General features: G+C 37.3%; 1 protein-coding gene and 3 pseudogenes across 1 annotated transcript; 1 reads left to right on the top strand and 3 right to left on the bottom strand.

Moving 5' to 3' along the window:
* Positions 1-79: 79 nt before the first annotated feature.
* LOC125200395 lies at positions 80-4,910 on the bottom strand (annotated as a pseudogene).
* Positions 4,911-7,530: 2,620 nt separating this feature from the next.
* Positions 7,531-9,576, top strand: LOC125200393 (annotated as a pseudogene).
* Positions 9,577-9,751: 175 nt separating this feature from the next.
* LOC125200394 lies at positions 9,752-13,602 on the bottom strand (annotated as a pseudogene).
* A 3,411-nt stretch (positions 13,603-17,013) lies between these two features.
* Positions 17,014-18,488, bottom strand: LOC125200392 (sm-like protein LSM1B). The gene is made up of 4 exons (XM_048098040.1): positions 18,091-18,488; positions 17,365-17,433; positions 17,159-17,274; positions 17,014-17,070 (listed from the first exon to the last, which is right to left on the bottom strand). Exons 1-4 carry the CDS (start codon positions 18,161-18,163, stop codon positions 17,014-17,016), a joined length of 315 nt encoding a protein of 104 aa, XP_047953997.1. The 5' UTR covers positions 18,164-18,488.
* Positions 18,489-18,929: the final 441 nt, after the last annotated feature.

Below are 18,929 nucleotides of genomic sequence, written 5' to 3'. Positions count from 1 at the left end.
TACATAGCACAAGATAGACAAGGCCACAGCACAAATGAAGTTGGGAAGACACCCAACCAGATTTTACAAAAATCCTGGTGACAATGCTAATAACTCGAATAAAGGGTGCCATAGGCTGGAACATCCTACATTAGGCGTATCAAAGCTCAATAGATTACTGGTAGTACATAAGCTGCTGGGCGCCAGCTACATTCTGATAACCACCATCATAGATGGCTTGACTAGCGCCTGCACCCATTCCCATAGCTGCTGGCTTCAGAGCGTGTTGACCCCAGGAGGCATGAGGGCAGGGATGCCGCCCATCTTGCTGATTGCAATTTGCCGCTCATACTTAAAAGGTCAGCAGCAGATAGGCCGTGCAGTGGTGCAGGTCCAGGTGGAAGGAGTGGGTTTGAGCTAGTTCCAGGTGGAGTTGGTTTGTTACCCTACCTAACACTGGAAAATCAGAAAAGCAAAAGGAGAAAAAATTAATAAAATTTCTAAATATGGCTTCCAACAACCATGACATTTTGACATAGGTGTAACAGGAGGGAGAATGACTAGTATCCATACCCACATTTCACAGCTTATTGAATAATTATCCCATTCAATTAAAAAAACTGACCACTTTGCTATTTCGGAATGTCCCATAAATATAGCAAATTCTATTTTAGGATACTTTTTTCTCTCTAATGAGGCGAGCCCCATTCTCCACTAACAATGCTCAAATCACTTTTTCTTTCTATATCTCTCATACTTTACTAATTGCGCATTAAACTCATGCCAGCATAAAGCGGTTTATTTTTTGTGGGACAGAGGGAGTATTAAACTTGTGATTATGCTGGATAAACAGCTACATCTATTTGTTTCTTTTCCATTTTAGAAGTGGACAAAACATGGTGATGAAGCACAACAGGAAAGATGGAAGGCAGTATGGCAAGTGGCAACAACATCTAAGGTAGTGGATAGATCCACTGAAATTAACAATTTTGCTTTCTTGAATCCACAATTGGCAGCATTATGTAGAACTCAGAATTGAATGCAATGATGTGGACAGTCAAAAACTACAAACTCAGCAGCAAGAGACAAATATAGTTCATTCAAGCTTTACTTGTTATTAATATTTAATAGGCTACCATCTCCATATAAACAAGCGGAGTGGAACAAACCTTAATTTGTTTGCCATAGAGATAAGGACTGAGCATTTCCCAATTGAATGGCCATAGCAGCCTCTGCATGGGTGCTGTACCTCACAAAGCCAAATCCTTTATCACGCTGCACCCCACTTCTTCAATTGATCCCGCACCAAGTGCATGGAAGTGGCGGTGGAGGTCAACCTGGCTTACTCGGCATAATAAAATCAAGGAAGTACTTTGTGAAAGCAAGATGCTTTAAATTGAAGAGTTATAGTCAAAACTAGCCAACACATATAAGATTTATTGAAAATTTTAACTCCCAATTCAATCAACTATCTGAATCAAAGCTGGCCACAGTCACACATCCATAAAGAAGCACACACTTCCAAATTTATTGTATACTCTTTATATCAATCTATCCTGAACACCCAGGAGACATTATGTATCGGGGGGAGTGGGGAAGCAAGCAAAAGAAGGCTTACTTCTGGAGCAAGATTACCAACATATACAGTGGTGTATTGAGGGTTATTCCCTTAGAGCATCAGTGCTTGCTGCCTCCTTAACTTCTTCTGTAAAAGCACATCTGTTTTGGTCAAACAACTCAAACTAACACGTCTTCATCACCTAGTGAGCACAGCAAGTAGGTATGAAAGGAATGCAATTTAGATAGTGATTTCTATTTTTTCTTAACAAAAACAAACACAGAACTCTCAGAGATGTTACACTAAAGGTGGTAATTAGATCAAAATATAAATGCGATGCTTAAGAGCCTGTAACTAACAACTAAACAATTACAAGTAAAATCTTCTTAGTTTCAGGCAACAACCAAATGTTATGTCCCCCGAACATACTCACCAGACGAATCGTTTGTTAGTTCCACGACACTTTTAGCATCTGAGTTCTGCTTTTCATCAGTGGTACCAGCACCCTTTGTGGCCCAGTTACAACGTATCTCCCTCTACCAAGCCATTTTCCTGGAATGTTTTCAAAAAAAAAAACCTTTTAAGGTTTCTGTTAATTGAAACACAAAATGTGTTTTAGGAATTAACCCAAACCATTTCACCAGTTAAATCATTTATTGCACTTTGAGCTTCCTGGGGAAATATATAAATGTACAAATAAATAAATAAAAAAAATAACAAAAAAAAAGGGGGCAAACTAAAAGGTTCTGTTACTCTGTATCATGCAAACACTAGCTTGAACGAAAATTCAGATATCACAAGAGCAAGTACATGTTGGTTGGGGAAAGAGACAAAATAAACCCCCTAGAACGGCCAGTTTTTTGGTCCCACAAAACCCCTTTTGCATCACTAGGAAAAAAAAGAGTTTTGTAAACATTTATTAGATCTGACAATCACATAACAAAAAAAGCATTACCTGACCACAAGCAAAAGAAATTAAGTTGAGTGGAGAGATGCTTACGAACAGCTAGGATAAACAGAAAAGCATGCATACAACATGGCGTCAGAAACCCCTAGGGCTGAGATCACCAACAAAAATGTTATAATGACCTGCAAATGGATATAAACTTCAAGAGGCACTCAACAGACGCAAAAAGAAAAAAGCTAATTTAGCTTGTGCCACATGTTTAAAAATATTAAAGACGATGCCCATTTTGATGTGTCTTCCCTCTGACCACTAGCATATGCCCAGTTAACTTTTATGGGGCTGCCCAAACCTGAAATTCAAATAGATAATATTAATGTAAACACACAGCACCAGACTGAATCTTCAGTAGTACTTCTTACAAGTGCCTTCCGGGGGGGAGAGTCAATATTGCAAGAGAAGCACATCTCGATCAAAGTAATGAATGAATTCCCTAGGGTGACTGCACCATCGAATCACAGAATGTCAACAAAATCCAAAATTTTGATGTATGGGAACAACCAGAAGGCTGTGTTTGAGAGCAGTTGTACCTTTTCCCCTTTTTAACAAGCTTACAGCCCCTCAACCGGGCCAGTACTTTTCAAAAACTTCTTGGGAAAAAGTGGTTCTGTCACCTGGGGTGAATGTTACCAACATACCTGCATTTTCTCAAAAAATAAAAAAAACCCACAAGTTTAAAAAAAAAAAAGAAAACAAAGAAAAACAAAAAGGGAAATTATAAGAATCTTCAACAGAAAAGGAATGATTCACATGAGTAAGATAAATAGATATTCCCGAATATTCCTCAAAAGGACTAGATGGTCTGCTAAAGGAGGTCATATATGGTTACCAGCATCAAATAGATCTATTATTATAAAAATATATACATACACATATGTGATTTTAATTTTGGATCAATAACTCATGCATGATTAGCTTGCAGCCGCAAAACGTTGATGTTCTGCCCAATATTTCAGTTACATTTAACGGGAAAGTATACATTACCTGTAGCTGAAAAAATTAGGTTAGAACATCAGAGTATGTGCAAGCTAATCACATAGCACAACCTAAAAAAGGGTAAACATAACCTAAAAAAAAAAAACCCTTATACAAACACTTACACACTGCGGCATGTGCTTGGGTCAAACCCAGGAGGCAGATTTCCACTAGGAATTGGCTCAATCTGCAAATGGCAAGGTGCGAATTAATTAAGCTGAAAAATAAAAAATAATTTCAAACCGTTGGCAAAATGCCAATTACCCAAAGGAAGAAAAAGATAAAAAAGACTAAAATACAGGATTAGGAAGAAAATTATATAGGCAGAAAAAAGATGCAAATCCATTCAATGTTCATCAGCTTTACACACCTAAAATGCACAGAAACTACTTAAATGCCACCATTTCTGCTTCACATACCAAATATCACCTACTTTCTGAAATAATGGGAGGCACAAAAAAACAGGCATCAATACTACATCTGTTTTGGCTTGAAGCCCAAAATTCACTCTCAACCCTTCTGCTGAAAAAGAATTCTTGTAAAGGTCGATGAACATTAAACAAACTAGTACTACATTTTATCTTTTGTAAGGAACTCAACCGATTGTTGTGTAGCAAAATATGCCTACCCAGCAATACAGTCTGCTTCTCCTTTTTTTCTCTTTGCATACAGTGATGATATTGTTTCCTTAACTAAATCCATTTCAAAATTTGTAGAACTTTGACAAAAACATTCTCTTTATTGGCCAGTAACTTGGCCTGGTCTGTTAGATCAACTAGACACCTAGTAAAAAAGCATATTCTCCAATGGACGTAAACCTGTGCTCTATCTTTCTCTCGCTACAGTCACAACTCACTTAAGATTCTGTATTAACCATAATGCAGTTTCCTAAACGAGTCCAACTTAGTTTATCTTACGGAAGACAAAACAAGTCATTAGATGAACTACAGTTTCCTCCACGTCAATTTAATCGCATTTACGCACAATCCGCACTTCAATAAACAAGCAACGACAAAATGGGGAAAAAAAAAAAACCACCCATCCAAGTTTCAAAAACTGAAGCCTGCAACCGACAAAAGCTTAAAAACCTACCCAATTGAGCTACGTAAAATCTCAGTAAACCAACAAACAAAAATAACACCTAGATCAACACCCGAAGCATCCCGAAATTCACAAATAATCTACAAAATATCAATTAACTCCAAAACCAGAAGGAGCTAAACGACTAGAAAATATATAAAATTTGGAACCTGAGGAGCAGCTAAGAGGCCTGGATGATAGAGCGACTGCTGCTGAAGAAGCGCTTGTTGCATCAACGCCTGATGCTGTTGCTGCTTCAATCTCTGATTCTGCATTTTTTGCTTGAATTTTCAAGTGAAAAATCGATCAATCAAATGATCGACACGCGAATTTTATCGGTTTAGGGCTCGTCAAGCGAGGAAATGAGGAAAAAGAAAAAAAGAAAAGAAAGAAAGAAAAGAAAAACAAAGAAAAAAAGAAAATGTCGATGAAATTGTGCTTCTCGGGAAATTTATACCTCAGTTTTTTCGACTGGGCCCCACTCACGCGGTGCTGAATACTGATACTCTCGGATATTGTTAAGTGAGATGAGTTTTTTATTTTCCTTCTATAAGCCCATTTTTGTCGAAATAATGTCCAAATGTAGATTTAAATATTTTTGATAGAGGTTTCATTTTAAATATGCATATGATTTTGTTCTTATTTGTAAAAACATTATATTTTTAGTCATTTAAGGATAGAAATATTTAAACTATCAAGTTAAACAAAGTATTTTGTACAAATTTTCAAGGGTTTGTAGATATTTTTGTACGTATTGATTGCATATATAGGGGGCTTGCAACTACGTGCACTCCACAAATGGATCTTAACCTAAGATCTTCCAACCAACTTCCTTATTCGAAGATTGAATATCTAAGAATGAGAAAATATGACATACTAGTTACTACTACAAATACAATGGAGAGATATGAGAAATCAAAATTACGTCACCCTCGAATTCCTAATTCTTTCTAATACTGAATTCAACTAAGTCTCCTTCTTCTTGCCGATGATTTAGCCACCTATTGTCACCCCTTCCAAATTTCGATTCCACACGACTCAATTTCGCTTCGGCTTTGTGCCTCGTCATCTCCTGTTGCGGGAAAGCATATATTGAGCGCCGCCGCTCATTAAGTGTTGTCTCCAGTGATATCTCCAATTTTAATGAGACTTGATTTATGTTTATATAGTAATTTTTTATTGTCCTCCATGGTTGGATTTGTTTGATTTTTTTTCGCTGATTTTTGGGGTTAGTGTGGAGGCAACGATCAATCAATCCCTATGATTGAGCATGCTCTACTACCATGTCAAATTTGAATATGGACATAAATTGGAAGAGTGTAATAGAATTCTATATTCGTTAATATGTTGAAATCATAATAATATACGCAAAGTTTTCTAGTTTAAACTCTTTTTTTCCTTTTCATAATTTTCCATAAAACTCCTATTATTAATTACTCACAAAAATAATATTAGAGGAATATCTTTTAATTACCTAACTTCAAAGATCATTTTGGTATCTAGAACTTTGAAAATATCATTTAAGGTCCATTAACTATAGTTAATATCATTTGAAATACTTTATTATTTTTTCAATTTTTTCCGATGAAAATACTTCATGCCTTAAAAGAGTATATATTTTTAATAAACTTATCATACTCATATTTTTTATAAATATCTTACAAATATATTTTGACAAATTTTCTAAATATAATTTGACTTCAATATTATCACTTAATTTTGTGACATGCAAGAATAGATCCTTATTTAATTTTTTATTATTAAAGAAAAGTTCTTTATTCAATTTTAAAATTCTTTAATATAAAAAATTGAAGAAAAACAATTTTACTTGCATGTCACATAATTAAGTGATAATATTGAAGGTCAAATTATATTTAGAAAATTTGTCAAAAATATATTGTAAAGATATTTATAAAAAATATGAGTATATGCTTAGTTTATTAAAAATATATACCCTTTAAGTTATCGGGTATTTTCGCTCTATAAAACTTGGAAGTAGTAAAAAAGTACTTTTAAATGATATTAACCCATATGATGGACTCAAATGATATTTTCAAAGTTCATGACCTAAAATGAGAAACTTGGAAATAGTAAAAAAGTACTTCAATTGATATTAACCCATACGATGACCTCAAATGATATTTTCAAAGTTCACTGGACGGACCTATAATAATATTTTGGCAAAGTTCAGGTACCAAAAAAGATATTCCCTCGTAATATTATCATATTAAAACTTTATGATAATTATTTTTTAGTAGAGTGAAAATGAGAAATACTAAGAAAGAATGAAAAAAAAGTAAACGAGAAATTAAAGGTGGAGAATCTTGTTCTCACATTTTTGGACGATAATAATTATAAAAGAAAAGAAATATAATAACAGAAATCAATTAATTGGAGACTTGAGGTAGATAAATGAAATTATGAAAGTGTAGATAGATGGTAAACATAATTAAGACCATATGGCGGCCGGTCTTTGATTTATAATTATTTATATAATTACATAAATTTTTATAGTATCGGTTTATACTTTGTAGTGTACATATTTTTAGAATTAGAATTGCCGCACTCGTATTCTTTTCCGGACTATGTCAGTTACAAAAATGTAACAGTTTTATGTTTGTTCATTTCTCTCCATTTCGTAAAATCTTTCAAGATTTAAGATTAAAGATGGGGGTAGTTATTACAGTTGGAGGTGAATGCCTAAACATAGAGAATAACTGTTTTGTCGCGGTAAAACAAACGAAAATCCATGTCCCTCTGTGAAACAAATTCGCCGCGAAAATTACTGCTGAAAATCATGAACATATTTTGACAAATGAATTCTTGATCCCGTGACCACCCCGATGGCCATAGCCAGTTCATCCATATTCTTGTGCATTTTTCTGCTAATTTCTCCCCCAACACTATCCATTTCTGAACCCGAAGCTCTCCTCAAATTCAAAAAATCCTTCGTGGATTCATCCTCTCTGCATTCATGGAAGCCCGGGACGAGCCGTGCGCAGCCAACGCGCATTGGATCGGCATAATCTGCGTGAACGGATTGGTTTCGAGCCTCCGGCTGAAGAACTTGGGGCTGTCCGGGAAGATTGATATTGAGTCGCTGTCCCCGCTCTGACCCTGAGAAGCGTTGGCTTCGTCTCGAATTCTTTCTCTGGCCCTATCCCGAATTTCAATCGCATGGTGCTGTTAAAGGGATTGTACCTCTCGAAGAACAAGTTTTCAGGGGAGATTGCAGCTGACTATTTCAAACCCATGGCCGGCCTCAAGAAGGTTTGGTTGTCGGGAAACAGCTTCTCGGGCCGGATTCCAGCCTCGTTGTTCCAGCTTGCTCGTTTGGCAGAGCTACGCCTGGATAACAACCAGTTTTCAGGGACCATTCCCCCCGAGCTGCCAGCTCTCGTGTTCTTGGACGTCTCCAATAATAAATTGGAAGGTGAGATCCCCGAGGGCCTGATGAAATCGGGACGAATGCATTCAAGGGTAAGCGGGGCTTGTCGATCCTAAGGTGGGGCCTTTGATACTAATGTGGGGCTTTATGGGCCATCCTCGCAGCCCAGGATGAGTCGCATGCACATGTCCTTTTTCATGTGGTTCTTGGTGGCGGCAGCACTGTTGTTCTTGGTGATGGTGGTTGGTATCTTCGCGATGAAGAGGAGGCAGGAGAGGGTGGTGGTGTAGACGAATGCTCTAGTTTCCACATATCGAGTGCTAGGAGGACTGGTGGGGTGGCCCATACGGAGGGGTCAGCCTCGGGCTCCGCCACGCGCCACAAGGAGCCGAGGAATTATGGAAAGGGGATGGAGATAGTGATGATGAATGAGGAGAAGGGTGGGTTCTCGATGCAGGATCTCATGAAATCCTCGGCCCAAGTGCTGTCGACCGGGGCCACCAGCTCGTCCTACAAGGCCATGATGCCCACCGGGATGACCGTCGTGGTCAAGAGGATCAAAGAGAACGCCAAGATTGGGAAGGAACAATTTGATGACGAGATGAGAAGGCTTGCCTGTTTAAGCCATCCAAATGTGTGCACACTCTTGGCCTATCACTTTCGACTAATGAGAAGCTTTTGGTGTGTGAGTATAGACCTAAAGCCAGTCTCCTCTATCAATTGCAATTACACGGTAACTTACTAACTAACGAACTAACACGTGCATATCTTAGCCCGTTCGTTCCAACCATCTTACCTTCATCTCCAGGTACAGACACCCACTCCGAGCTGGACTGGACAACAAGACTCAGGATACTTCAAGGCATTGCTAGGGGTCTGGCTTACCTTCATACCGAGCTCTCCTCCCTCGACCTCCCACACGGTAATCTCAAATCCAGCAATGTGCTTCTAACCGAACAATACGAGCCTCATCTCTCAGACTACGGGCTATGCCTAGTGATTAGCAGCAGCCTTGCTTCACAAACACTAGCAGCATACAAGGCTCCAGAAGCAATTCTGGATCACCACATTTCACCAAAATGCGACGTCTATTGCTTAGGAATCATCATTCTTGAACTTCTTACTGGAAAGTCACTTCTCAGTTTGTCAACAACGGAGAGGGTGGGGTCGATGTAGTCCAACTGGCGGGATCAGCTGTTGCTGATGCGAATGAGGACGAACTATATGATCCGCACCTGGAACAGACCGAAAAGTCCAAACATGAGATGAAGCAGCTTCTCCATGTCGGTGTAGCATGCACCGAGAACAGACCCGAGCAGCGTTTGGACATGGCAGAGGCCCTTGGGCGGATAGAAGGGATAACAGGGGAGGGTCAATCCCATGAGCAGACGACCATCCACGTCGAAGATCGATCCTTGAAGGAGCTGGTGTTATGAACATGGCATCCGAATGAGGGGATGTGAGTCTTAGTTTTTGAGGTATCATGACCAAGTTTCTCGGGCATGGATGTGGACTGAAGAGAATGAAATCCACTCCACTTTCTTGCAAGAATTTTGTTTATGGTTGACAGGACTCAATATGGCAACATGCTCATATACTATAAATTCTTGATGTGGGGAAAGTATCATTACACACACACACACATTCTCTATCTCTCTATGTTATTTTCTGCATCTTCACTCATTAAACATCGCGACACAAGCTTAAAATCATCCTTAGTCCTTACCATCCGACGAGCCCTAGATATGCAAAAATAATGGCATTTATACTTGCAAAGATAAAATTAAACTTATACCAAATATCAGAATAGCTTAAAAGGAATCCTAGAGCTGATACTTTCTAGTAAGGTCACAAAAATCAATCAACAAATATATGGAAGAGAAGATATAGATGGATGAAATACAATTGAGTAGAAAATAGAAAGAAAACAAGAAACAATCCAGCCTTGCAAATAGCTATTTCCAAACTTCTTTCTCATATTCCATCCTCGCAGTTTCCACAAGGCACTCACTGGCAACAACTTTTTAAGTATTCTACTGATCTGATTATTAGCCACGCCATATGTATATTGGTGAAGTGAGGTTACAGACTATATGTGGACTATTTCAGGCAGTCTTTTCTTGTTCAAGATCACTATGGGGAGAACCATTGCCGCTTGTGGGAGATTCAAACTCTGGGCTCCTTACATCCTTTGGGACCAGTTGTGATGGTTTAATGAGTTTCAGAGTGTCGTCTTTGTCAAACTCTTCCTCAGCATCCTCGGATGAATAAGCATATCTGGTTGGGGCCATAAATACCCAATCACATACAAAGCAGATGCAAAAGAGGAGGGAGAAATTTTTGCATAGCATTTCATAGTTCTTGGCATAAAGTTCTACAGGCAGTTCTGCTAATGAATTCGCTTAGATTTAAATACAGGAAAATAACCAAAGATCTTAGTGTTTCTTTCTACTGTATGTACGCAGTATCAGGATGCCAATGGCGAGATGATGAAAACAGAAACACAGAAAGTGGCAGGGTAAAGGAATGAGAAAACAAAATCCTTATATTTTTAACGGTCAGAACCACCAAAACCAGAAATATATAAATAAGAGTTTTGAACAAGATGGTTACCGCATTGAGTTCTGTGACGGCGCCCAAAGAGCACATATGACGCATAATAGGGAGAAAGACAGTACTTGCCAGAACGCAGGGATGATCCAAGCATTCTGCCATAGCTCATTGTATACGTCATTTGATTTGAAATAAAGCTGAAAAAAGCAGGGGTCATTAGTCAATACAACAAAATGCTATTTGCGGGCAAGTTTTATTTCGAACTCAATTGTTGTCTATGGACACTGTCATGAGACAAGATATTGGGTTTGGCTCGTTAGAATAAGCTGCCAACATTACCTCATAGCAAATCCAGCCAACAGACACAATAACTGCAACCGCTAATGCGTTGGTGAACTTCCTGTAAATATCTAACTTGGCAGTCAACCTCCTAGCCTGTTAGGTCGAGTAATCAAAGAATGGGAGCAAATAGATATGTCAGTAAACAGAAAGGAGTCAAAGGAAAAATGTTAGTACAACCAGACACCAATCACTTCCAAGTTCGTGATAGACTATGAGAGAAACATCAACTGCATACCCGATTACCAAGTCACTGGCTTGTTAAGAGCATGAAAGAATTAATTTAACTTGAAATCAGGACTATATATACGTGTCTGTTTGTGTGTGAGAGAGAGTGTGCATCTTCCTCTGGATTTTACTGGATAAACAGTGAAATGCAACCCAGGACATAATTATCCCAATCACAACCAACCCTCACTTATAGTAGCAGGCTACATGCAGAATCCAATGGCGATTGGCACAGCATTCACATGAGACCTTACTTTGAGAAAATACACTTGCAACCACATGATTTTACTTGATAGTCTATTTTACTGCCTAGCTAGGACACAAAGATAAGCTTAAGAATGAGAATCTTGTACCTGAAGCTTATTCAAGGTGGAAGAGAGGGAGGTAAATATCCAAAGAATGAAGAAAGCATCCAAAATTGCCACCGGCAGGACAGAAAAATAGTCTAGCCTTCCCTGAGCGGTCACTCACAGTACCGACATTTTCAATAATTTCAAGTATTTCAGATGCAAGGAAGAAAGTTCCTCCAAGTAACATAACTTTTGATGTAAGCCCGCCTAAGGTAGGTCTGACAACACCATAACCCATGGAAACAATGAGAAGGACTAGTCGTGCCACCGTACGTTTCACCGTCCCAAAAGTGACTGCCCAGAGAGTGATCCCAGTAGGTCTGGTTCCAGTTTCATTAAACTCAGCATAATCAAAGTACCACAAGGCCATTTCAAACATTCCCAGTGTTATCACGAGTGTAATACAGTTTTGCAATGGAAGGACTTCTTTCCAAAATCTTGCATACTGTGAAAACCAGAATACCCCAAGCAGCACAAATGCAAGAGACATGAACCCATAGAATCTCATGAGTGGAGCCATTCTGCCAGGTAGGTAACCAGTAGGATTTTTCCATACCGATTTCCCTCAACATAAACCTCTTTAAGCCGTGGATCACAATGAATAAAATACAGGTTGTACATCCCAGTTTTTGTAATTTGCAGGGATCTTGGCTGCAGAGTAAGCGCTCTGTTGTATCTATATCAAATGATACACCAAATACTTGTGGCCATCCTGGATTATTGGTAGAAGGGCGGTAAATGATTTGACCTTGCTTGCAGACTCCAAGCTTTGCTAGGTCTGCTGAGCAGCATAGAGCTCTCTGACCTCCATATGCAGAACCTCCAATTGTGTCCCTGTCGTCGACCTCAAATACAACGGCATGAATAGATTCTGAGCTGAAATTGGAGAGGCCCAACGGCCTATGGAATACTATCCTTTCAAATCTGTTTTTTAGATATTTAAAGAAAAGGATCAGCTATCTCTTAGTATATGGAGTATAATGATTTCAAATGCTCAGATCTAAAATCACAGCTTAAGAACCAAACATATCCATCAAAGACGTACTCAGTCCATCCAGAAGTGGGAGTCCTACTTTTTCAGCACAGGTAATGTGAAGAATTGTGAGTTGACAAAGTTTGTAGAATGCAGTCTCAGTTTTACATATTAACTAATAGCTAATGTGAGTCTCACTTATTATTTAGTATTAGCTTTATAATTAAATGTGAGTGGAATGTGGATCCTACTTATAAGTTATAGTAAAAGTGAAATCAGACTACTGTTGGCGGACGACCCAAGATGACAAAAGAGACTCATATTACCGGAAGCAGGGAGTATCAGGAAAAGCAGAAAACTTAAAATTGAGGAAATGGTTAAAAAACATTCTTTAGTCCCAAAAACCGGGAGGTTCTGATTAGCTTTTTCAACCTTTAGCATAACAAACCATCATATTCTGTTTTGGTTCCGTTTTTCTATTGGATTATCATTCTAGATGCACATTCCAAGAATCTGAGATTAAAATTAGCTCAGGTACTGCAAGTCAACAACGACAGTTGCATTAGCTTTCGCCTCAATGCTCAAATCTCATGTGTTAGAAATAAATAAATTAAGAAAGTAGGCAGAAGCTTTTTCTGAAGTAACCGCACTCATCACCGCATGCAGGATCTTTCCGGATCAATCAATTTCACTAGAGAGTAAAAATCCAGAGCATTTCACCGAACACTCTACACACTTACCAACCACCGACAACTACAAACATCAATTCCAAGTCAAATTTAGAGCGGATCTCTCAAATGATTAGAATTCAACACCTTCAAAACTATAACAACTCAATCAAACAATCATGTAACAACAATCCAACACAAAAAAGCACACCGAAATTCGCGAAAGAGAAAAAGGAAGTAAAATAGCAAATTCACCGGATAAAAGAGTTTCCGGGGAGGACTCGTTGAGACTGGGGGCAGAAGAGTAAATCCCCTCGCTGCCTCCGTGAACAACGAACGCATTTCCTTTTGCGGCGAATCTCTCTCCGGCGTACTCGTGCACCGACGCCTCGATGCGAAGAGTGCATAGCAGCAGCAGCAGCAACGCCACCGCAGCGAGGCGCAGGGTGGGGATTCCGGAGCTCAAGCGCAGCATTGTGAAATCAACTTGAGCTCAGGCGTGTGGATCTGCTGAAAGAGAGTGAGATCTAGCGCTGAAATTGGTGAACTAGAGAGAGTCAATCAGCTCACACACCGTTGTCAATTGTTTAAGGACATTGACTAAGGGGGTTATCTTCTACGGCGAGCTCAATTTAGGCTTAATTTCTAAGCCATTAATGGTGCTACACGTAGTGCTTCAATATTTGAAAATTTATATTCAATTTATTCAAACTTTACAGGTTAGTCTTTAGTAAGAAAGAGATGAAAAAAATAAAATAAAGAGGGAAAAAGTAATAGAACGAATGTTAATGGACTATGGGATTACCTTATAAATGATATATAGGACTATTATTCTTTGAAAAAATTTTATATTTAGATTTTGTCTAATTTTTTTTGGATGGTTCAAAATGATAAGTCTATTTTTTGAGACAAGACAGGAGTATATTTTTTAAAAATCTAATAAGTTAATCAATTCATTTACTTGTTAATAAAATTTAAACTTTTTATTTTATTTTCATTTACTTTATTTGCATAATCATTTTCTTATTTTTTTCCCTAAACAATCATCTCAACTGTACTACTTACTTCCCCACAATTTAATAAACAAATCATTTTCTTAATTTTTTCCCTATAGAATCATCTCTATTTATATGAGACGTTCTTTATCGACACGTTTTAATTTATTTCTTGGAACACGTGTATGTACATACTATATAAATTATTTAGCAGTCACATAATATAATAGAGAACTCTACTATAATACTCCTATTAACATAGTTGTCAAAAAAGCACAAGATCGAAAACTCGAGAAGAAGAACAAGAACACAATGTTTAACGTGGTTCAGCTCACGCTTATATCCACGGACGAAATTATGTGACTCCACGATCTGATCTTAAACGAAGAAGATTACAAGCACTCACACTCACTCGATTACAAGATGATTCACTCAACTCTCCAAGAACAATGACTATGAAAAACTTGATTCAAACCGGTCTTCATCTCTAATCACTACGTGTTTGCGTTTCCTCGAGCCCCTTATATGCATGTTGAACATAGCTAACTGACCCGTAACAAGATAACTCCCTTCTCCGAGTTAGTTACAAACCGCAACGGCTACTTCACTCAATCTTGAAATATCTTCGCTACTCCAACGGTCATATACTCAAGGCTTGGCTTTGAGCTGCGTTTGCTTAGCCAAAAAACCTAACAATAGTATTTGTTTAAGCTAGGCAAATATCTTTCGCTCTACAAGAATCCCACCAAATACAATCATGATGAAATAATGCAATTCTTACATATGATTGTATTCTAAAATCGTTAATTTCTTGTATTTTTTTTCATCAAGTGAATCCTCAAATTTTATATTAGCATGATTCATAATGAATTTGAGCATCCGATTAGAATTAAAAAATGTGAATTTGAACATTAAAAGAGTTGAAATTATGCACTTGAGGGCATTCACGATGTAGCCCCATCCGGAGGGCTATCGGCGGAGTTGCATTGCAGCTCCTCTCTCACCCATACGCTCTAGCAAAAAACCCCAATCCCTGCTTTGAAACATTGGTGACCGTGCAATTCAAAACTTTTTAATCATTGTTAATTTAATATTCCAGCCATCCACAAAAAATAGTTTTATTTATGGGCAACATAAGTTTTAATGAGAAATTATTTAAGTAATAAAGAAGAAAAAATAGGTTAAAAAAAACTATTTTTATGTAATAGGAATGAAGTAAATTTCCTTTCTTTCAAAACATACATCCTAGTGAAATAGTGTTGAAGTTGAAAATGGAGCTGGATACATTGAAAATATTGGAATTTAAATGAAAAAAGTTATTGTAAAAGTTGAAAAATGGGACTGAAGCTTGTATTTTTGGACGCATTGTGAATACACTGATAGGATGAAACAACGGTGCAACCTGTCGCAGTGGATTTAAGACAAGTTAATTATGAAGTCCTAATATGTGGAGCATATTATAAAATACACGTCTCTATCTGTCGGTTGGGGTACGAGGGCATTTCACTAATTATCATTCTCTGATTTCATTAATCACCCATTAACAATATTTAAATACAAATTTAAGATTCCAATACAAATTTGCACGATTTTTAAATGCTCCAAGTTTCCATCAACACACGCAATCATGTGTAGATGTGTGAAGAATTAAAGTTCATTTAAGCTAAACCTATGCTCTTGTATTAGCATAAATTTGCCACAATTTATTTTCAATCTTTAAAGTTATTCAATAAAAAAAAAACAAAGCCACCAAAATTGAAAGATTGCATACATGGAATAAACTTCAAACGCTACTTATAAAACAATAGATTGAACACCTTGATCATTACCAGTTTATACCAAAAATACCAACAAGAACAAGACTCTGGAGCCCTTCCAGAACAAAATATACGGAAGGACCCCGTCTACTTCAAATTTCGATTCTTTCCCGAATAACACAATGTGATCCCGGAGGGAGACACATCATGTATGAGTTTGACAGGAAAGACGAAGGTGTGCGGAAATAATTCAAAAAGTCAATGAGAAATCTACTTATCTGTTTGCAGTACTAAATGTTGTCAGTGCAAAAGAGGAGTAAGATAATTTTGTGGGAGGCGGAGAAAGTACTGTTTCCACAAAGCTGCGCAAAGCCGAGAAAAATCTGTAACATCAATCCATATCAAGGAAATCCATCCTCTTTTTCATGGTACCCATGAGCTCCGACGCCTCCTCTCCACTTTTTGTGCCTGACCAAATGGCAAAATGCACTACTCAGAATGCTAGAAATGTAACAACTACTAAAAGTAGCAAGCAGGCAGAGCAAACATCTCCGACTATAATGAAAAGAATGTGAAAGAGTAGTCAAACTAAAATCAGATAAATGTCGATCAACTTCCGTGGAATTAGAGAAGGCACTTAATATCCTATAATCATTACAAAAGAAAGTAGTGATTCAAGAAACGCGGGAAACAACCACAACCCGGGAAAGTAAGAAAACAGAAATATTGAAAATCTTGTTTCACACAAGGGAAAAAATTCAATGTTTGTTTGTAACTAATTCTAAAAGTTATATGCAGTAGCTTCAAATATTTCAACTCAGATAGCATATCATTATGGAGGCTGAGAGAACAAGTAAAGGATGCAGAGAACTCATAAATCAACTTTTTGTAAGGTCTGACCACAAAGACGTCAAAGGTAGGACTCGTCCCCACCCGATTAGGAATACAGATTAGGCAGCATGACATCACTAGGGGACACTCATATATGCAGAATTCAAGGACTTTAAAAGTTTCATATTTTGGTTAGCTAGTAATGGTCTAAAATGATATTCACCAAGTTCAATACTAAACCATTGTTCAGATGTCTGCAAATTATGGTAATAAATTAACAATACATGTTTGCACCTAAGAAAAACACATAAAATTGACAATCAGTTCCATTAGTTTGGGTATTATCATTATGACAGGAAGTAGAGCTTACACTTCTTATCTCTGGTTCTGAAACACGGACCATATTTGGGGTAGTTCCATCTTCAGCGGGTCCTGACCAATCATATTATGTTATATACAAGGGGAAAAAACTAAAAAGGTAACAAATGTAAAAGGTTTAAAAAAGCTTAACATCACATACCAGCTCCCCGATCAAAACAACATTTTCTCCACGGATTACATATAGACCTAATGGAATGTCGCAATATAGATCACCAACGATAAGACGCTCACATGCACCTTCTAGGACAACATTAGCTACATACAACAGCAAAACTTTGTCAATCGAACATTACATTTACGATGCACGTGGCCTCTAATAAATGATGAGTAGTTCAAGATCAATACCAAACTGATCAAACGAAGCAAGAATCCCTAAAAGTTTCCGTCCATCTCGAAGTAACACAAGAAGTTTCTCTGGGAGAATGACAAAAGTTTCAATTCAAATGTAAGATATTCACAACAAACAGAAGACAATTGGTTCCCCTTACAGGACTGGACATATAAGAAAATAATGAGAATACTAAGTGGAAAACTCAGATTGATGTTTTTTTCTACAGCACTCTGAATCATGGGATCAGAACAAACAAAAATATATAGAAATCAATTTGCAAGAGTACAAAAATGAAAGGGCTGCACAAATCCAAAAATATACCCTCAAAACTTATATGAAAATGAACCGACTGTGCTTAAGAAAGAGGTTGCAACACAAAGAAACTACTTGTGACAATTTCTTCTTAAGTGTCAAATTGTTATTACAGGTTTCCAAAGAAGATAATGTGCCGGCAAAATTATGATAGAAAGGGTGTGAATTTGCTCTACAATCTTTCCAAATAACAAATCGAAGTTCCTACGATAAATGCAATAACTCCAGTCCTCAACGCACAAGATCTCTTTAAGATAAGCATTGAGACTCCTAGTTCCAATATAGAACGCAATATTATATAGTCCCACATAATGAATTACACCCAAATCTTCAATAACCAATGGAAATAACTCAAGAACTGTCAGACGATTCGAATAAATATCATATACAAAACTGAGGAGTAAGGACATAGAATTACAAAAACTTACTGTCAAGATAACTAGCAAGAGAAGTAGAGAGATAAACATCCGCTGGTTCCGCCCAAGACATTGATGAACTCATAACTAGACTTCAAATTCTTGGAAATTCTCCAGAAACGCAGTGAAAATCAAACCAATTCAATGAACGATATTGCATTGGCCGCTCAAGATTGCACCTTTTAACAACCCCAATTCCGTCCTTCAACCCAAATTAGTACTACAAGATTGAAATTGGCTGGCTATATAGGAAACCCGCAAAGACTATGAGTTAATAGCTGTCGATTCAATGACAGTTGCAGTTGACTTATGGATGAAGCTTAGATCTGATAAGTAAAAAACCCTAGAATTCGGTGGCCGGAGAGAAATTGTGCCTGTAGCGATTAATGTCCTGGAATTTCTATCATGAATTTTTCTTTTTTCTTTTTTCAATTATGCTTTTTTAAAACAAATTCCTTTTTCCTCCTTTTTGTATTGATTGACAGTTTTCGTACGTGTATTAACTTACTTATTTTTTTATAGTAATTCTCTATTTTTAAATGTATGTTTAAATATTTTTTATTAGACATTTTTCTATTATTTTATAGTAGTACTCTATATGTAAAGGGGACATGTATATAGACCGGCTCCTCTTATATTATTTATAGCATTATAATTCAAAAATTAAAATTAAATTCACATTCTTAGATTTTAAAACACACCCCTATTTATAGGTGCACGCCTATTAGCAATGGGAGAATCAAAAATAAAATCAAAATTATAGACAAGACATATCACAGAGTACATATCACAATAAAATTGATATATGCTCTCTCGTTTTTCTTCTCCGTGATTTATTCAAAATCCGATCT

This window comes from Salvia hispanica, unplaced genomic scaffold, assembly GCF_023119035.1.
Source record: "Salvia hispanica cultivar TCC Black 2014 unplaced genomic scaffold, UniMelb_Shisp_WGS_1.0 HiC_scaffold_950, whole genome shotgun sequence".
Lineage (NCBI taxonomy): Eukaryota > Viridiplantae > Streptophyta > Magnoliopsida > Lamiales > Lamiaceae > Salvia > Salvia hispanica.
The sequence above is the reverse complement of the archived record's forward strand: the minus strand, read 5'-3'. Positions and strand labels throughout refer to the sequence as shown.

Bases quoted from the DNA above. Each gene is read 5' to 3' on its own strand.
- LOC125200392 (XM_048098040.1), bottom strand. From the start codon at position 18,163: ATGAGTTCATCAATGTCTTGGGCGGAACCAGCGGATGTTTATCTCTCT. The intron at 17,434-18,090 runs GTAAGTTTTTGT...TCATTCTCCCAG, and splicing joins TCTTGCTAGTTATCTTGACA to AGAAACTTCTTGTGTTACTT. The intron at 17,071-17,158 runs GTATGTGATGTT...ATGATTGGTCAG, and splicing joins TTGTTTTGATCGGGGAGCTG to GACCCGCTGAAGATGGAACT.